Source organism: Phasianus colchicus, chromosome 15, assembly GCF_987193195.1.
Source record: "Phasianus colchicus chromosome 15, bPhaCol1.hap1.1, whole genome shotgun sequence".
Taxonomy (NCBI): Eukaryota; Metazoa; Chordata; class Aves; order Galliformes; family Phasianidae; genus Phasianus; species Phasianus colchicus.
In genome coordinates, this window is record NC_143450.1 from 3,061,333 (window position 1) to 3,076,439 (window position 15,107).

Here is a 15,107-nt window from a genome sequence, read left to right on the forward strand (position 1 = left end):
AGAGCCCCTGCTGTCACTGACTGCATGGAGCTGAGAGTTGTGGAAGGATGGGCAGTGAGTAGGACAGGGCTTCACAAAGGCTTCAACAGGCTGCCACTTCCCAGAAGAGCAGAATTACTGGAAATGAGAAATGCACAGTGGCTGTGGTACCTGCATGGAGCGTTTGGTCCAACATCACAGAAGCTCATGCTTAAAGGTGAGCATGAGAGCTGGTGCAGGAGCTTCCTCACTGCCTGTGCTGTAAATAAGGGGCAGTGGAAGATGCCTGGGATGGCTTCTGTGGAGAGCTTTGGGGGGCTGGGGGCTGATGCTGCTGAACTTTCCTCCCAGGAAGTGACCTGTATTGTATTAAGTTCCTTTTCAGGTGGCACTGAACTGGGAGGACCTGTGAGTGCTGGGCAGCAAACTAATGTAAAAGGCCGCAAGCAGAAAAAGTGAAGGGCAGAAAATAGCAAAATGAGATTCAGGCTCTGTGCTTTCTCTTCCCATCAGTAATCCATCTCTTCTTGACCTGTGCCTGCTACACATCTTCTTTTCCTTTTGTATGTAAAAATGTTCTGTTTTGAAATAACAAGCAGCCCAAGGAGTGCTTATGACTCAGTCTTAAGAAAGCCCAGGCTGCCTCCGTGCTCTCCACTGCTAACCAGTGAGTCTGGAGCTGAAGCGTGCTCCAAACCACTCTAGAGTAAGGCTTCCTCTGCTTTTCTTTGAGCATAGCACTCAGGCTGGGAAGCAGGCTGACAGCACCATGCTCACAGGGCTGCTCGTGTGAAACCCCACCTGCTCAGCAGGCAGGGCGTGCAGCGGGACACGCAGCTGGGATGTGCCGGACATTGTCATTGCATTGCCTGGGCAGAGCTGTCTCCAGCTGCTGCCTGGGCTCTGTCCCCTTTCCTCTGCACCAGGGAGGCTGTGATTGTTTCTGACCCAAGCTGTAGTGGGGCTGGTCAGTCCCATGGGCTGATCCTGGTACTGCTTGCTGCTTACAGCACTTCAGAGCTTCAGAGGCCGCCAGAATTCTCCAGCATCTCCTCCATGCCTGCCATGGTGCTGGTGGCTCCTGGACCGCAGTGGAGCAAAGCTGTTCTGCTTCTGAGGATTTGTCTCCTTGTGCTTTTTAATCATTATTTTTAAAGGAGGGGGTGTAGGATTATCAGATAACTTCTCAGGGATGCTCTGCCAGCCTTGTGCAGCCTTATTATTTTCAAAATTGCAGCAGTGCCGGTTTGCTTTGCTGGGAACGTTCAGGCATCGATTTGTGGATTCTTTTGTTGCCTATATCAGAAAGTCCCATCCCCTCACTCCTCTGCACTGAAAGAAACAAAGAGCAAAGAAAGGTAGATGCTGTGTGGCAGTCTCTGAGACACCAGGGTGATTTCTAAGAACTGCGGAGCCAGTCACTGACTTGGTGGTTTGTTTTCATACACACATAGTCTCTCTCTTTTTTTTTTTTCCCAGTGGTAAATGAGGATACTTACTTGGGAAGAGAGCAGGCAGAAGGGAGGAGTGGGGCCAGGGCTGCTTGGGATGCTGAGCGCCCTGCTCCTGCCTGCAGAAACCATCCCAGAGCAGCTGCCTGCTGCAGGAATGGAATGGAGCTGCTGCTGCTGCTGGGCAGGTCCATGGAACACTGCTCTGGTGGAGGTGGGGAAGCTCAGGGACAGGTTACAGATTGCTCTGTGATGTTTATTTGTATACATGTGCTGCAGAACTTCCCCTGTTATTTGTCATGCCTGCTTATTGTTGTTTGAGTCTGGCTGTCCTTATCCCTGTGCAGAGGTGCAAAACCAGAGACCAGCCATGGCCAGCCCCATACGGAGCAGTGCACTGGAAAGGTGCTGGGCAGGAATGCACCTTTCTTGCTCAGTGAGGACGTGCAGCTGGCATTTCGTCCTTGTCTGGGAACAGAGTGAGCTTACCTGTGTCGTCTTATGTGACAGATCTCCTCTGCTTTCATATATACTGTGCCTGATTCTTCCCCTAGCAGTGTATGCGATAGAAGTGTGTTATGTTTTCCATTTGTTTATTTGCTTATAGTCTTGTTTTCAGCCCCTGCAGAACTTGATATAGGTACAGAGCTCCAGAAACGTACACATAACAGAATAATAGATAACTGTGATTTGGTTACAAGGCAATAATTTAAGCCGACAGGTTTAGCTGATAACATAAAACACACAAGAGAAATAAGATCAGTTTATAAATGTCAGCAGAACCCCGAGAGTGAGTTGCTGTCTTGAAGCTGATTCTGGTGTGGTTGCTCCATCTAATATATTATAAGGAGAAATAAACGGATGTCTGAAAAAATCTGGCTGACCAAGATTAAAAGAGTAGGGCTATAAATTAAATCCTTCCTCGGTGTCACTTTAAGCCACTTCCAAGACAGACAGGACACATCCGTGTATGACGAATGCTAATGCGTCACTGAGAGCTCGGGGACCCAGCACATACCCAGCATGTTGGCACCCAGCTCCTGCCTGGCACTCATTGATACGGGGCCGCAGGGGCTTCTCTGCATTGGTGATCTCTGGACAAGAGGAGCAGACCCAAGCCATGCAGCTGGGCTTTGTGTGCAGGACGCTGGTGTGATGTGGGGGGAGAGTTGGCTGGGTTCCTCCCTTGGCGGGTCTGGTCTTTTCTGCATGTCCAAAGAGGGGTGTTTGCAGTGTGAGCAACTGCAGCCACTCACTGGTTGGGTGAATCCGAGCGGAGGTGTTGATTACGTGGAAAGCCTTCCTTCCCTGCATGGGGAAGCAGGCATGGGATGGGACGAGGGGTAGAACTGGAGGAATTTGAGGTTGCTGGAAGGTGAGGAACAGCGTGGTTCTGTGTGTGAGTGTGTGACACACACCTGTTTGGGTAAGCTTTTCTTTTTCAGAGCCATCAAGGAGAAAAAAAGGGCAGAAAATCACTTATATATAAAATTGTTGTTACTATTTTTAATTGAGCTTTGGTTCCCAAATGCAACTTAATACAAACAATAAGTAAAAATGAATTCCTCTAGGAAAAAGAAAGCTATTAAGAGTATGATTCTGTATCAACAGAACGTTAAGCTGTGTAATTGCTTACATATGTATAGCTCTGGTGCGTGCTGCTAGTCGTTGAATAGTATCAAATTATAGGAATCAAAGACAATCAACTATTTTTGAGGGAAACATCTAGGAGCTACACGCTGAAATGAGATTAACGTGCAGGGTTTCCAGCTTGCTCATTTAAATCAGCAGTTTTAATCACATTGTTGAAGTCAGCCCACCCTGAAACACGCTTTGTGAATAATCCTCAGAAATGTCCCAAACTAAACAAGGCTGCAGCCCTCACCCTGCCTCAAACATCTGGAATATATTAAGTGACTGCACAGATCTTTTTACTGAAAGCAGAGTTGTCTTTCTTGGTTTATTTAATAAGGCAATATGTTTGTCCTGCTGTTGCATGAACCCGTGCTGCTGTGCACAGTGGCAAGAAGAAACTCCTGCAGCAATAAATGCCGTTTAAATACATCAGAGCTGAGATTTCTGCTCTGGGCTTTGGACAGTCTTAGTCAAATCTCGTTTAGGACAGTGGAAAGAAGCAGAAGTAGAAAGGTTTGTGTCTTCTCTGATGGCAACGTCCTTAATTCAGTCGTGCTGGGTTTGTGAGCTCGTGCACGTTGGGGTTCAGATTCTCTTTTATTTACTGCTCGCTCAAAATAGAAACTGGGAGGACTGGTCACATGGGAGTCAGGCAGCCCTCCTGGAGGCTGCTCCATTGCTTTGCCTTTTTATGTTTCTTTTAAGTAAAGCCTGTCAGCCTTGTTCCTCTCCCCTGGCAACAGCGTGAACTAATGTGGCCAGATGCACCAGCAACATGAAAGCCAGAATACACTGTACTGTTGTAAGAGGGACGTTTATTTCTGGCTGCGTTTGACAAATCAGGGACTGCTTGAGCAGGTGCTGCAGTTGCAGCCTGGGCTGCCTGAGTGCTTTTTGACCCGGCGAGGAGAGCTGCTCACCTGCTGCTGGGAAGGACCCGGCTTTTCCCTCGCTGTCTCCCTGGCTAAGTGGTGGTCGTGTCCTTGGAGGAGGAAGGCATCCTGCATATTCAACACGTAATGCCATTTAATACATCTTTCTCTTGCCAGCAGTCCCTTGCCTCGATGCCTCTTGAAACGCAGAGGAGGAGCAGCCCTTACAAGCTCCTTGTCAGCCATCGCAGCCCGGCTGCATGGGGAACACTCAGCTATCACAGCACATTTCTGCACAGCTGACCTCTGGGAAGGGGACAAGTGCTCCTCTCTTGGCAGAGGCTCCCATGTATAACAAGTCAAGGAGCAGTGGAGTGGTTGGGCTACAAGGCTCTCCTGTGGGCTGTGTGCCATCTGCACCTGTGTGCAGGGGAGGCCAAGTGGCCTGGGCTCACATAGTTAACGCAGATAATCACATCAGTCCCTTTGTGTATCAAACCAAGGCAACGTCAAAAGGATGTGGTAGAGAGAAATGCACTCAGAAATCCTCCAAACTGGATTTCCCTGGGTTTTGTGAGTGTGTTTGTACCTGCTGCATGGCTTTAGGCTTTGAAATGTTTTTGTCTGAATTGTGACAAACGTTACAGTCTTAAGTAGGAAGCACTGCATCCTTTGATCAGTGAAATGTCTCTTTGGTCTTCAATAGGCGGGATCAATCTGTTGATTCCCTAGATTAGAGGATTTTATGTATGAGAACATGCATTTATTGTACAAAATAATTATCCTTGTCTTCACTTCCCTTTGATAGGAGACACTACCTGTCTCCTACATGCTGAGTTGTTTTATTCTAGACATCATCTTAGGAAACAAAGGAAAGACAAGGAGGAAATCCATGTAGAGAAGCCAGTGAGCAGCTGTATGTCTGTCTGTGTGCTTCTGGGTATGTGCAGCTGAGATCTCCATGTTCCTTCAGCTGTGATCCTGTTTTCTTAAGTAGGCAAACTTCTTCCATTAATTGAAGAGGAAACAAAATGAAGAGGAAGCAACCAAACATTGCTCTCTCTCCACCCCTGTGCAACAGTTGGCTATCATGATGTGTTTGTGCTGAATTGTGACCAAGAAAAATACTCTGAATTTCCCATCTTTTGTGCATTTAAAAGCAAAGCTTAATGTATTCCGTGTATTTTTGTTGGCAGGTAGCAGTGATCAGTTATTCCTTTTAATACAATATTTCCAAACCAACACAACCTCATATCGGTACACTTGATATTCAGCGCACCAGGCTGTACTCAGATGTGTGCTTTGATTTCATTTTGGCAGCTGCGTTTTATTCAGCAGTCTATTCCCCTTTCTCCAAACAGTCTCAGAATTCACTCCTGATGTAGGTTTTTTAATGCTTGCTTAGGAACTGGCATGTAAGGTCAGTGTGGCATTTCTGCAGGGTTGAAGCAGCACCTGTGTCACAAGGCTGCTGCAGGAGGGGTGAGTGCTCAGCAGTGAGCAACTTGCTGTCTCTGCAGTGCAGGATGGGGGTTTCTGTGTGGCTCTTTGGAGCAGGAGCATTTGACTTCAGCCCTTTGTATACAAACCTGCAATAGTGCACGTGGCCTAAAGTAACCTCACTTTTGTTTATAGGTCAAGCTGTTCCTGCAGGGTCACACGTTCGGTTAAATCTGCAGACAGGAGAGAGAGAAGCCCGGCTTCCAGACAGTGAAAGTGGGAAAAGTGACACAAGAGAAGAGAGAAGAAGAAAAAGGTACAGTGACACAAAGCTCCTGTCTTGCTGCACAGATCTGGACAAACTGTGGTTTCATGTCTTTTATTAGCAGCCAGCATCCCTGGTGCACTCAATTGCTGTCTCTGCTGGAAAAGTAATTGCTGGTTTAAGGGTTCAGCAGTGCTGAAAACTGGCCCCCATCCTTTGTGTTTCCTTTGGAAGACGGGTAGAAGTGCTGCGTATGGATATACAGACACGTCTTTGTGTCTTCCTGTGCCACGATGAGGAGTGGCTGAGGGAGCTGGGGTTGTTAGTCTGGAGAAGAGGAGGCTCAGGGGAGGAGTTACTGCTCTCTACAGCTTCCTGAAAGGAGGTTGTGGTAAGCTGTGGTGAGCCTCTTCTCCCCTGTAACAGCATAGGACTAGAGGGAGTGGCCTCATGTTGCACCAGTGGAGGTTCAGGTTGGATGGTAGGAAATATTTCTTCTAAAGAGTGGTCATGCACTGGCACAGGCTGCCCGGGGAGGTGGTGGGGTCTCTGTCCCTGGAGGTGTTCAAGAAACATTTCAGTGTTGTTCTGAGGAACAGTGGTTCAGTGGGAACTATTGGTGATAGGTGAGCGGTTGGACTGAATGATCACGGAGATCTTTTTCAACCTTGGTGATTCTACTATGCCAAAGCTACATTTGCAGCATGGCATCTCTGGATTGTATTTAGTCCTTTCAAATCTTAAAGCATCAGAGCAGCTGTAGGGGCTTCATTTGTGTTGACCTGAGCCCAGTATGGTTTGTTTACATGAGTTATTGCTGATGGGCTCCTTAGATCACACAGCTTTCCAAAGTTTCTCTCATGCTGGCTTTTTCCTTTTCCTTTAACAAAGTCAGGTTCAGTTGCTGTGGGGAACTTTCTTTCCTGAAGCACAGGGGTTTGCCATTGCATTTGCCATTGCAAATGGCACTTGTCTAGTTTAGAGTACAAAGAAGCTCATAAGCTTCCTGATGCCTCGACGACTGACTTTACTTTTTTCCTGTGCATGTGTTTATGGCTCAGATAAGTTCCCTGAACCAATGAGGTCCATGTAAAAGTAATGCAGTGTCATTTTTGTTTCTTTGTTTTTTAACGTTTCTGAGGAACTTCTGATTGGACTTACCCTTCATGAAACGTTGTGTGTGATGCAGAACATAACTTCAGCTGTAGATCTCCATGTTAAAGCTTGCAAGTTCTTAGTAATCTTCTAGCGACACAGTGGTCCCTTTTCATCTTTTTTTGTAATTCTGAAACATTTTCTGTTTTTCTGTATTCCTACATGAAAGCAGAAGCATATATTAATTAGCAGTATTTACTGTTGATAGGACTTGAGATTTTAGGTCAGCATGCAGATTCTAAAGCCTTTTGTGATTGTCAGGGTGAGGTGTCAGCAAACCACACACAGAACACAGCACTGGGACTAATCTTTTGTCAAGTGTGGCGTTTTTCCAGTTTTAAGTGAGATACATGTAATCTAGTGCTCTTAGCTCTTTTTCCCCTGGTATTATCCTTTGTTGATATATTACGGTGAAAATACTATAGATAAAATTGTTCACTCGTATAACGCTTTTTTTTGTTTGTTTGTTTCCTCTGCAAGACTGAACAAGATGGATATTGACACAAATTCATTCACATCCCAGGAGCTCAAAAAGGCATTGGCTAAAATGAAGGAAAGTGAGAAGGCAGAAAGAATGGTAAGGACAGTTCTTTGTTTCTAAAGCAAAGCACAGTATGCTGATGCAAATGCCCTATACAGCATTTCTTGGAAATATGATGGTTAAATCAAGCCACCACGTTTCTTGCTGTCACTCTTGGTGTGCCACTGCTGATGTGAAACTGTGAGATCTTTGTTGGGAACCCAGAGCAGATGCAGTCAGTAAGACGACTGACCCCTGAGAGTTTTCTGTTTGGGTACTACTGTGATTAGACTTGAATTAATAATACAGAAACATTACTTGCAAACACTTATGTGAACCCACGTACTCATTTTCTTTCCATTGTTTGCACTGTATTTTTATCTATTGTTTTGATTTATTTGTTCAACAGCCACTCAGTTCACAAAGATGTCTGCAAACCCCCAAAGTGGAATGAATTTCAGTGTGGTGATGTTTGTAAAGGAAGTTACATGCTGTTCGTTATCCTCATTAGAGTGAGGAAGTACAGAAAGTACAGCTCAGTCCCTTCTGTTTTGAATTCAGTGATGGTGACCAACCACTGGATGTAGCATCCTCCGAACACTTGGATCTAGAAGGGATCTTATGGCTTAAGTTTTCAATCTCGTGCCAGCGTGGCAGAAACCAGATGGCTGTGCTGAAACATAGGCTGAAATTTGCTTACAGAAGCTGTAAACTTCCTGTTTGGTTACAGAGGGGAGACAGTCTGAAGTTGAACTGAATATGCGTGCTGCTTAGAGCTGGTCCCCAAGATGGGAGCAGCCACTGGCATGACATGGGTGAATTATATATGATCCATCACATTAATCAAAGCCTTTTTTCTCCTTTTCTGCTTACAAGTATTTCCTTAAGCCCTAGCTCCTCCTGCTGCCTTGAAGTTGAAGGAAAATGGAGGTGGGAATCAAGGCAATAGTCTTTTGAGTCCAGGAAATCTTTTCTCCTCTATCTGGCATCAGGGCAGTGTTTTGTTTACTGTAAGATTATTTATGCAGCAGCCAACATTACTGATAGCAGGACTTCTTGAAATGAGTGTCATTTAAATGCAAAAATTAGTGACACTCTATTATATGAAAATTAGCCATATTTTAGAAAAACCTGTTAGAATAGCTATTGTCCCAGCAACTGGGCTAAAACCAGCTATATCTAATGGACCTAAAGTACTCCATTTAAAATCTCTCCTGCAGGGAGCAAATTCATCCTTGAAGTAACTGTGTCAAAGTAAATTGAGTTACACCGAGCATGCTCCTGTATATGCTATTGCAAAAGCAATTTCTTTTGTGTGGTTGGAGTTGGGATAGCATTCTCTGTGTCTGTGCAGTTCCTATAGTGATTAGGCTGGCAATCATTAGTGCGGATTGTACATCATTAGATTGCTTTTACCTCCATCTCTGTCACCAGTGCTGCAGCTCTCTGGGCTCAGAGCTCTGGCAGAGCCTTCTCCTTCCCTACCACACACCCTTCCTTTGCTCTTGGTTCCTCAAAGCCCTCTGGGTGCTGTTTGTACAAGCAACTCTGCAAAATGGCCACTGTCTTAGAACGAGCCCCATGGCACAGTGCTTCAGCTGCCTCCCCTTTGTGCAACATACTGCTCAGCATGGTCAGCTGCGACATCAGGGGAGTCTGCCCAGGTCTGTGGGCAGTCAGGTATTGAGAACATCCCCATACAGGCAAATGAAGACCAGCAGTGCTTGTTGCCTCTTTGTTCAGTGTTGTTTTGAAAGGTTCACAAGGTGTTAAAAGGTGTACAGGTGCAGGCTAAGCTGCTTGGGGAATGTGTGCTGGCATTTTACAGATAACAGGCTGCTCTGCTTGGACTGCACTCAGTTGGATAAGTGGTGCATGGTGCAGTGTTGCTGTGTGAGCCTCCGGGTGTCCAGACTGCCCTGTGCAGCCCACAGACAGAGACCCTGTGTGGTGGGACCTGCAGTGAGGCAGGGCAGCACATCAGGCTGCAGAACCAGCTGCCCAGATCTGCTGCTGTGCAAGCATTCTCTCTCCCAGGGTACCCTCCCCTACCACACTGTGATAATCCAAGTCAGCTGGGTTCCCCTTGGACATCTGGGTTGGGTTTGCTTGCTAAACTTTATCATCTGCCTTCTTATTTTATTTATTTCCTGCTTTCAAGGCCCAGGAGGAAGAAGTAAGGAAGAAGTTCCGTCCCATAGAGCAACTGAAGGAAGAGTTTGAAAAGCTGAACGTGAAGATGGAGACGGATTATGAAATCATGGATAAACTGATCAGCAAATTTAACAGCTCTGCTTCCACGCTGGATGAAAAAGTAGCAGCGCTTTATGATCTTGAATATTATGTTCACCAGGTAACAAAAACGCATTTGTATCTACCATGTAAAATCCAGGGACTAAGGTTTCATAAATGCGGTTTTATTTTTCTTATCAGTATCAGGTAATATAAATTCCTTAATTAGCATAATCCTGGGACAATAACAGATAGTGGAGGGCTACTGCAGGCTTATTTTTTATCCGAGTTTGAATAAATCAGCACTCATAACAGTAGCAAGCAGTTTCCTAGGGGTTAGTGTTGCTTGATTTGTTGTCTGTTCTCAGGCTTTTTTTCCTGTCCTCTTTTTCTTTCTGTATATGTGTTAATATTGTGAAAATGGGTTTATCTGCAATTTTGTGGGTGAGTATAGTTGTGGCTGCTAGAAGAAAGAAAGAGTGTTTTCTCGCTCCTTCCATGGGAAGTGTCTGTGGCTGCAGGTAGGTGCCCTTACACCAGCTGACAGAGAATGTCTTCGTACCAGGGATGATGAGAGACACCCAAAGCCTGTGTTTTGTCTTGACATGAGTAAGGAATGGCCTGCAGAGCCTCTCTCAGAGCTGGGCTGGTGGCAAAAATGACTGAAGGCTCAGGCAGTCGGCCAGTTGCTGAGCATCAGCGGAGCCGTGCTAATTAACTGTGCGTGAGGCTGAATATCTCCTGAAATCTGTCTTCTTCAATTTGCGCTCACATTTTCTTTTTCCCCCTCAGATCTCTCTTTGTGTGCTTTACGCTCACACGTTTTCAGCTTTGGTTTGCTGCAGGCTGTGGGCATATCACACTCCTCCTTTGTGGTCGGCCGCTGCGTGTCCAAGCATTGAGGCTGTGCACAGCCTTGGGGGAGGATGGGGTTTTCCCTGCCTAGCAACTGGGAGAACTGGAGCAGACTGGGAGAGCAGTTGCTCTCAGTGACTTCATCATTTCTGAGGGTGAATATGAACTCCTGAGAGGTAGCAGTGCAACACCTTTAACTGCAATGGCATTTATTTAAAAAATAAACACTTTTTTTTAAGTTAGCTGAAGGAATGAGCTGCTGAGGATGGAGTCCCACGTTCCATCTAATAGAAGTGTTATTTCCAGGACTCTTTGTCTTGTATTTCTACATTAAATCTCTGTCATGCACACGCAGAGGCTTCCTTGCTGTTTGTTCTCAGTGCCTTTGTTTCACTGACGGCATCTGTCTGACTCAGAGAAAAAGTGTGAACAATGGGCGCCCTCAGAGCTTTGTATTTATTTATACTCGGGCTAATTCTTGTGGTTAAGGGTGCCAGAGCATCAGGCCAGCATGCTAAGAAGCAGCCCCCAAACACACTGGGATGCTTTGCTTTCCAGCATTGTGTTCTGGATTATTCCAGCAGAAAATCCTGCCTGCTTGGGGTGAATGATTTCAGACCAAGAGCAGCAGGGAAATGATCTCTGCTGCCTGGCCAGGGGCTGACCAGAGCATCAAAGGGAACCGCATCCAGCATCAAATGGGTCAGACAGGGGAAATGGCAGGGAAGCTGGCACAGAGCACAGAGGGCTCCTTTGTGCATCGATCACAACGCCGCTCTGTGCCTGTGCTGTTGGGGCAGATGGCTGGGCAGCACCTTCTCATCAGGCAGGAAGCTGATAAGAAATATGACTTGTCCGTAAGCCAGCATGGCTTTTCCTTCCCTTTCTTCTTCCAGTGACTTGAATGCGTCCAGAACATTATCTCCGCTTGGTACTGACTTGAGCAGCACTGCCTTAATGTAATTACTGAACAGCAGCCAGATCTGCCTGCGCCGCATTCTAGCGGGCTGACCCACGGCTGGGAGCCCTCTGCAGAGCTGTGCTGCTGGAGGCCTGGGGCAGCCAGCCTGGAGCACTACGCAGAGACCAGGGCAACCTGCTGCTGCTATGCTGACTGCTCATCTCCCAGAGCGCCTGTTGGGCGGCACGCATTGTGCCCTGCAAGCTAAGGATCATGTCCTGCTCCACGGCGTGGTCCTGGGCATCCTGGACCTGACTCACCATGAGAACTGCAGGCAGGGGCTGAGTTCCTTGTCCCGAGTGCTGGCCTGAGGGCTCTGTACTTGCTGAGGTTTGGGTTGCCAGCTGTGCTTTGCTTCTCATCAGTCAGGATTCAAGTTGGCATGTTTGGGAGCCCATCTTGGAGGAAGGATTGGCTTGCTAGGTTATCTGTGATGCATAAAAACCAAATGCAAATGTGAAGAGGCCAGAGCATAACTCATTTATAAACAGAGTTCACGGTGCTTGCACAGCAGTGTGTGGAGCCAAGCCCGGCTCCATGCTTTGCAGGCTCTTTCTCTCAATTATTTACTCTCCTTATCTTTCTCCTTTTCCTCCTCTGACATGCTACACCATTTCTTGTTGCTAATTTCCTCTCCATTGCAGATGGTTGACATACAGCTTTTCCTCGCTCTTGTTCTCCAACATTTTCTCTCTCATCTCCCCTCCCCAGTTTCTTTCTCTTCCAATTTGAAGGCGCTCCCTGAGTAACTGCTGTCATATTTGTTTTTCTCCCATCCCTCTCCTCTCCATCCTTGCCTGTGTACTTTAGTGAAGAGCTCTTTTGATCTTTGCCTTTCTTCGTGCTGTTTTCAGTGGACTGAAGTGAGGCGCAGGCAAAGTGCCTCTCAGCAGCCTCTGCTCCCCAGAGAGGTCAGCGCCTCCGAGTTGTGGGGTTTGGGATTTCTGTTGTGGTTTTTGGTGTTCCTATTCTCAGTGGTGAGGAAAGGAGCTTGCACGAGATACTCCGGAGAAGAAAAGGATGCTGCTGAAAAAGGAATGAATCTTCTAATTGTGCTGCAAAGCTTATTTTGTATGCTGTGGCAGAGCTCTCTGGCTGGCAGGACAGCTGCCCCACAGGACTCTGCTCTCAGTGAGGATACCACAACGGTTGGACTTATCCCAGCTGCTGCTGGATGCAAACTTTCTGACCTGTTGTTGTCTAGTGAGTCTGTTCCCTCCTGAGCAGAAGGAAATGTCCAATTCTGGCCTTAAAACAGCCTCCGAGTTCTTACAGTTGGAACCATCAACGCCCCTGGCAGTGGGTGAATTTAGGTTGCTGTATAGGTTTCTTTGTAGACAAAGATGGTCCTCAGAAAAGTAAGAGGTCTGGCAGATCCAGCCTGTAGGGCCAGTTAAAAGTAGGATCTGAAAGGATCAAACAGCTGCTGCAAGTCCTGAATGAGCTGCAGCAAACCCACAGAGATGGGCTTTCTGTTGGCAGCTTTGCAGCTGGACAGCAATTGGCAGCTATTGTCTGAGTGGGGAGAACGGACGAGCTATAGCTCCCCAGTTCGTGCTTGTAAAGGCTTGTAGGACGTAAAGCTAAATAGTTTATTCATTCTCTTGGGTACCTGAAGTGTCTGACGTATGGCCAATTTTGGTGAAGGTACACGGTCAAGATAAAAATAAAGCTAAGCACGAAGGAACTGTCAGCTAAGAGGGAACATGGAAGCGGTGTGCAGTGTTTATTCTGTCCTACTCCGTCAGCTCAGCACTCTCACTGAAATGAGGAGGTCATTTGGTGCAGTTATTCTAATTTTTATGTTCTGTTTGCATCCACCAACATGACGCTGTTGTCTTTGTGTCTTTCACAAAAGAAATTTTTTGCACAAGCAATTCGGCAAATTTGTCAGACATTTCCTTTTAAGCTGCAAAAAAAAGCCTTTAAAACCAAAACGCATCGATTTGACTTTGGGCTGAATTTTGTACTGGAAGCACTTGGCTCTGTTTCTCTGACTTTTATTTGCAAACCACCCAGAGCCCTTTTTTAATTTTCTCCCTAAGAACAGATGTCCGCTGTGATTTTTGTCTGGTTTGCCCCACGTCTCCTTCAAGTCAGAGACTGATGAATTTCCTGGAGGAATTCCCACTAACGTTTAAACTTTTCCCTAGTGGCACTTAGTCCAATATTGTCGGATTTAGAAAAATCATTGTATGTGCTGCCCCAGGGAAAAGCTCCTTGCTGGCGCTCCGAACAGGGACTACCTGCGTGCTGTTCACATCTGCATGGAAGTTTTGATCGTGGTCATGAAAAACGCCTGGAACAGCCATGCAGCTGCTGATAGGCTCTTAGACATTTGTAACTCCTGGTGCTACAATTAGAGCATTAATTAATTAATTGCGTTTGCAAAACAGATGATTCCCTGGGTTCCAGTAATGGCCGCTCAGGGGAGCGAGCAGAGAATTTTTTCTTCTGACACGGCCAGGTTTCCTGCACTCCCAAAGCACGTGCTGAGGGAAGTTTTGATAGCTAATCCAAGTGGCAGCAATGCCTTCTGCATTGGATAATAGCCACCTGTCAGCAGACACATGACGTCCATTGCTCACCGGCAGCATTGTATGAAACATCCGCCACGGTTGCTCTGTTAATTTAGAATTGCTTTTAAAGCTCAGAGCTGATGAGATGGGGAGGGACGGGGAGATGATGCGCTTTCTGAAGCAAGGCGCTCCTGAAGAACTGCTGAATCGGGTCTCGAGGCCTGTGGCCATTCCATGCTGACAGGGATCTGCTCTCTCCCAGGTGGACAACGCGAAGGATTTCCTGTCCATGGGCGGACTGCGGCTGGTGATCGAGGGCCTGAACAGCACAGAGGCTGTCCTGAAGGAGCACGCTGCCTTTGTGCTGGGAGCTGCACTCTCCAGGTGAGCTCTGCCCCTCACACCAGGTGTGCCAGGCGCTTGTCCTCGGCCTTCTGGTTTATTTTCGATAGCCAGAGCTGGCAACTTTTCTCCTCCTGCAACACCCAACTTTCCTCTTCCCCCGCCCAGCCCTTTCCTTGCAGCCCTTCGCTTCCCCCAGGCTTCTCTTCAGTGCATCCTCACCCTGCTCATTAAACTTAGCCAGAAGTAATTCAGCATGGAAACTGATTGCTTTTTTCACTGAGCTCCTCATTTTTGCACAATCCAAGGGGAATAGTACTGCCTCGCCTCCTTTCCCCTTAGCAGCCTTTTGAGAGGGAAGATTTCAAGGATGATGCAGTTATGATTGCCCAGAGAACTCCTTTCTCCCTCCTATTCCTTGCTCCTAGGCTGCTTTAGGACAGCGAGACGCTGATTTCAGAAACATAGCAACTCTCATGATCTCTGAAAGTTTTGTTTTTAGCCCTGGGGACACATGCCTCTGACCTACAGGCATAACCTAAAGGGTTTCAATTAGGCACAGGGTTACAGATTGATCTGGAGGATGCTTGTGATTCACTACAGGATAGCTATTGCCCAAAGGAGCTGCCCAGGCTGCCTGGTGCCAGCTGGGAATCTGTGTCACTCAGGCATGCCACATGGGCAGAAGGGGCTGTGTTGGCACTCGTTTTGTTTGATGGCTCTCTGGGCTTTGTCCTGAGCACATATGTGTTGTGCATTCATCTGAGACTTCACAAATGCATTGGATGGACCCAAACTTCAAGTTCAGAAGCTCAGACTGAAGATTGAAAGTCAGGGCTATTGTATCTGCCTATTTTTATGCCTGAAAATACGATCACTTT

At 46.9% G+C, this 15,107-nt stretch overlaps 1 protein-coding gene across 2 annotated transcripts in view; it reads left to right on the top strand.

Moving 5' to 3' along the window:
* The window catches only part of SIL1 (SIL1 nucleotide exchange factor), a 91,451-nt gene that overhangs the window by 44,476 nt on the left and 31,868 nt on the right, over positions 1-15,107 (top strand). For both annotated transcript variants that reach the window (XM_031597995.2, XM_031597996.2), the window contains 4 exons: positions 5,573-5,693; positions 7,278-7,374; positions 9,479-9,670; positions 14,147-14,268. In XM_031597995.2, the coding sequence (XP_031453855.2) occupies positions 5,573-5,693; positions 7,278-7,374; positions 9,479-9,670; positions 14,147-14,268 (532 nt within the window). The remainder of the gene's footprint in view (positions 1-5,572; positions 5,694-7,277; positions 7,375-9,478; positions 9,671-14,146; positions 14,269-15,107) is intronic.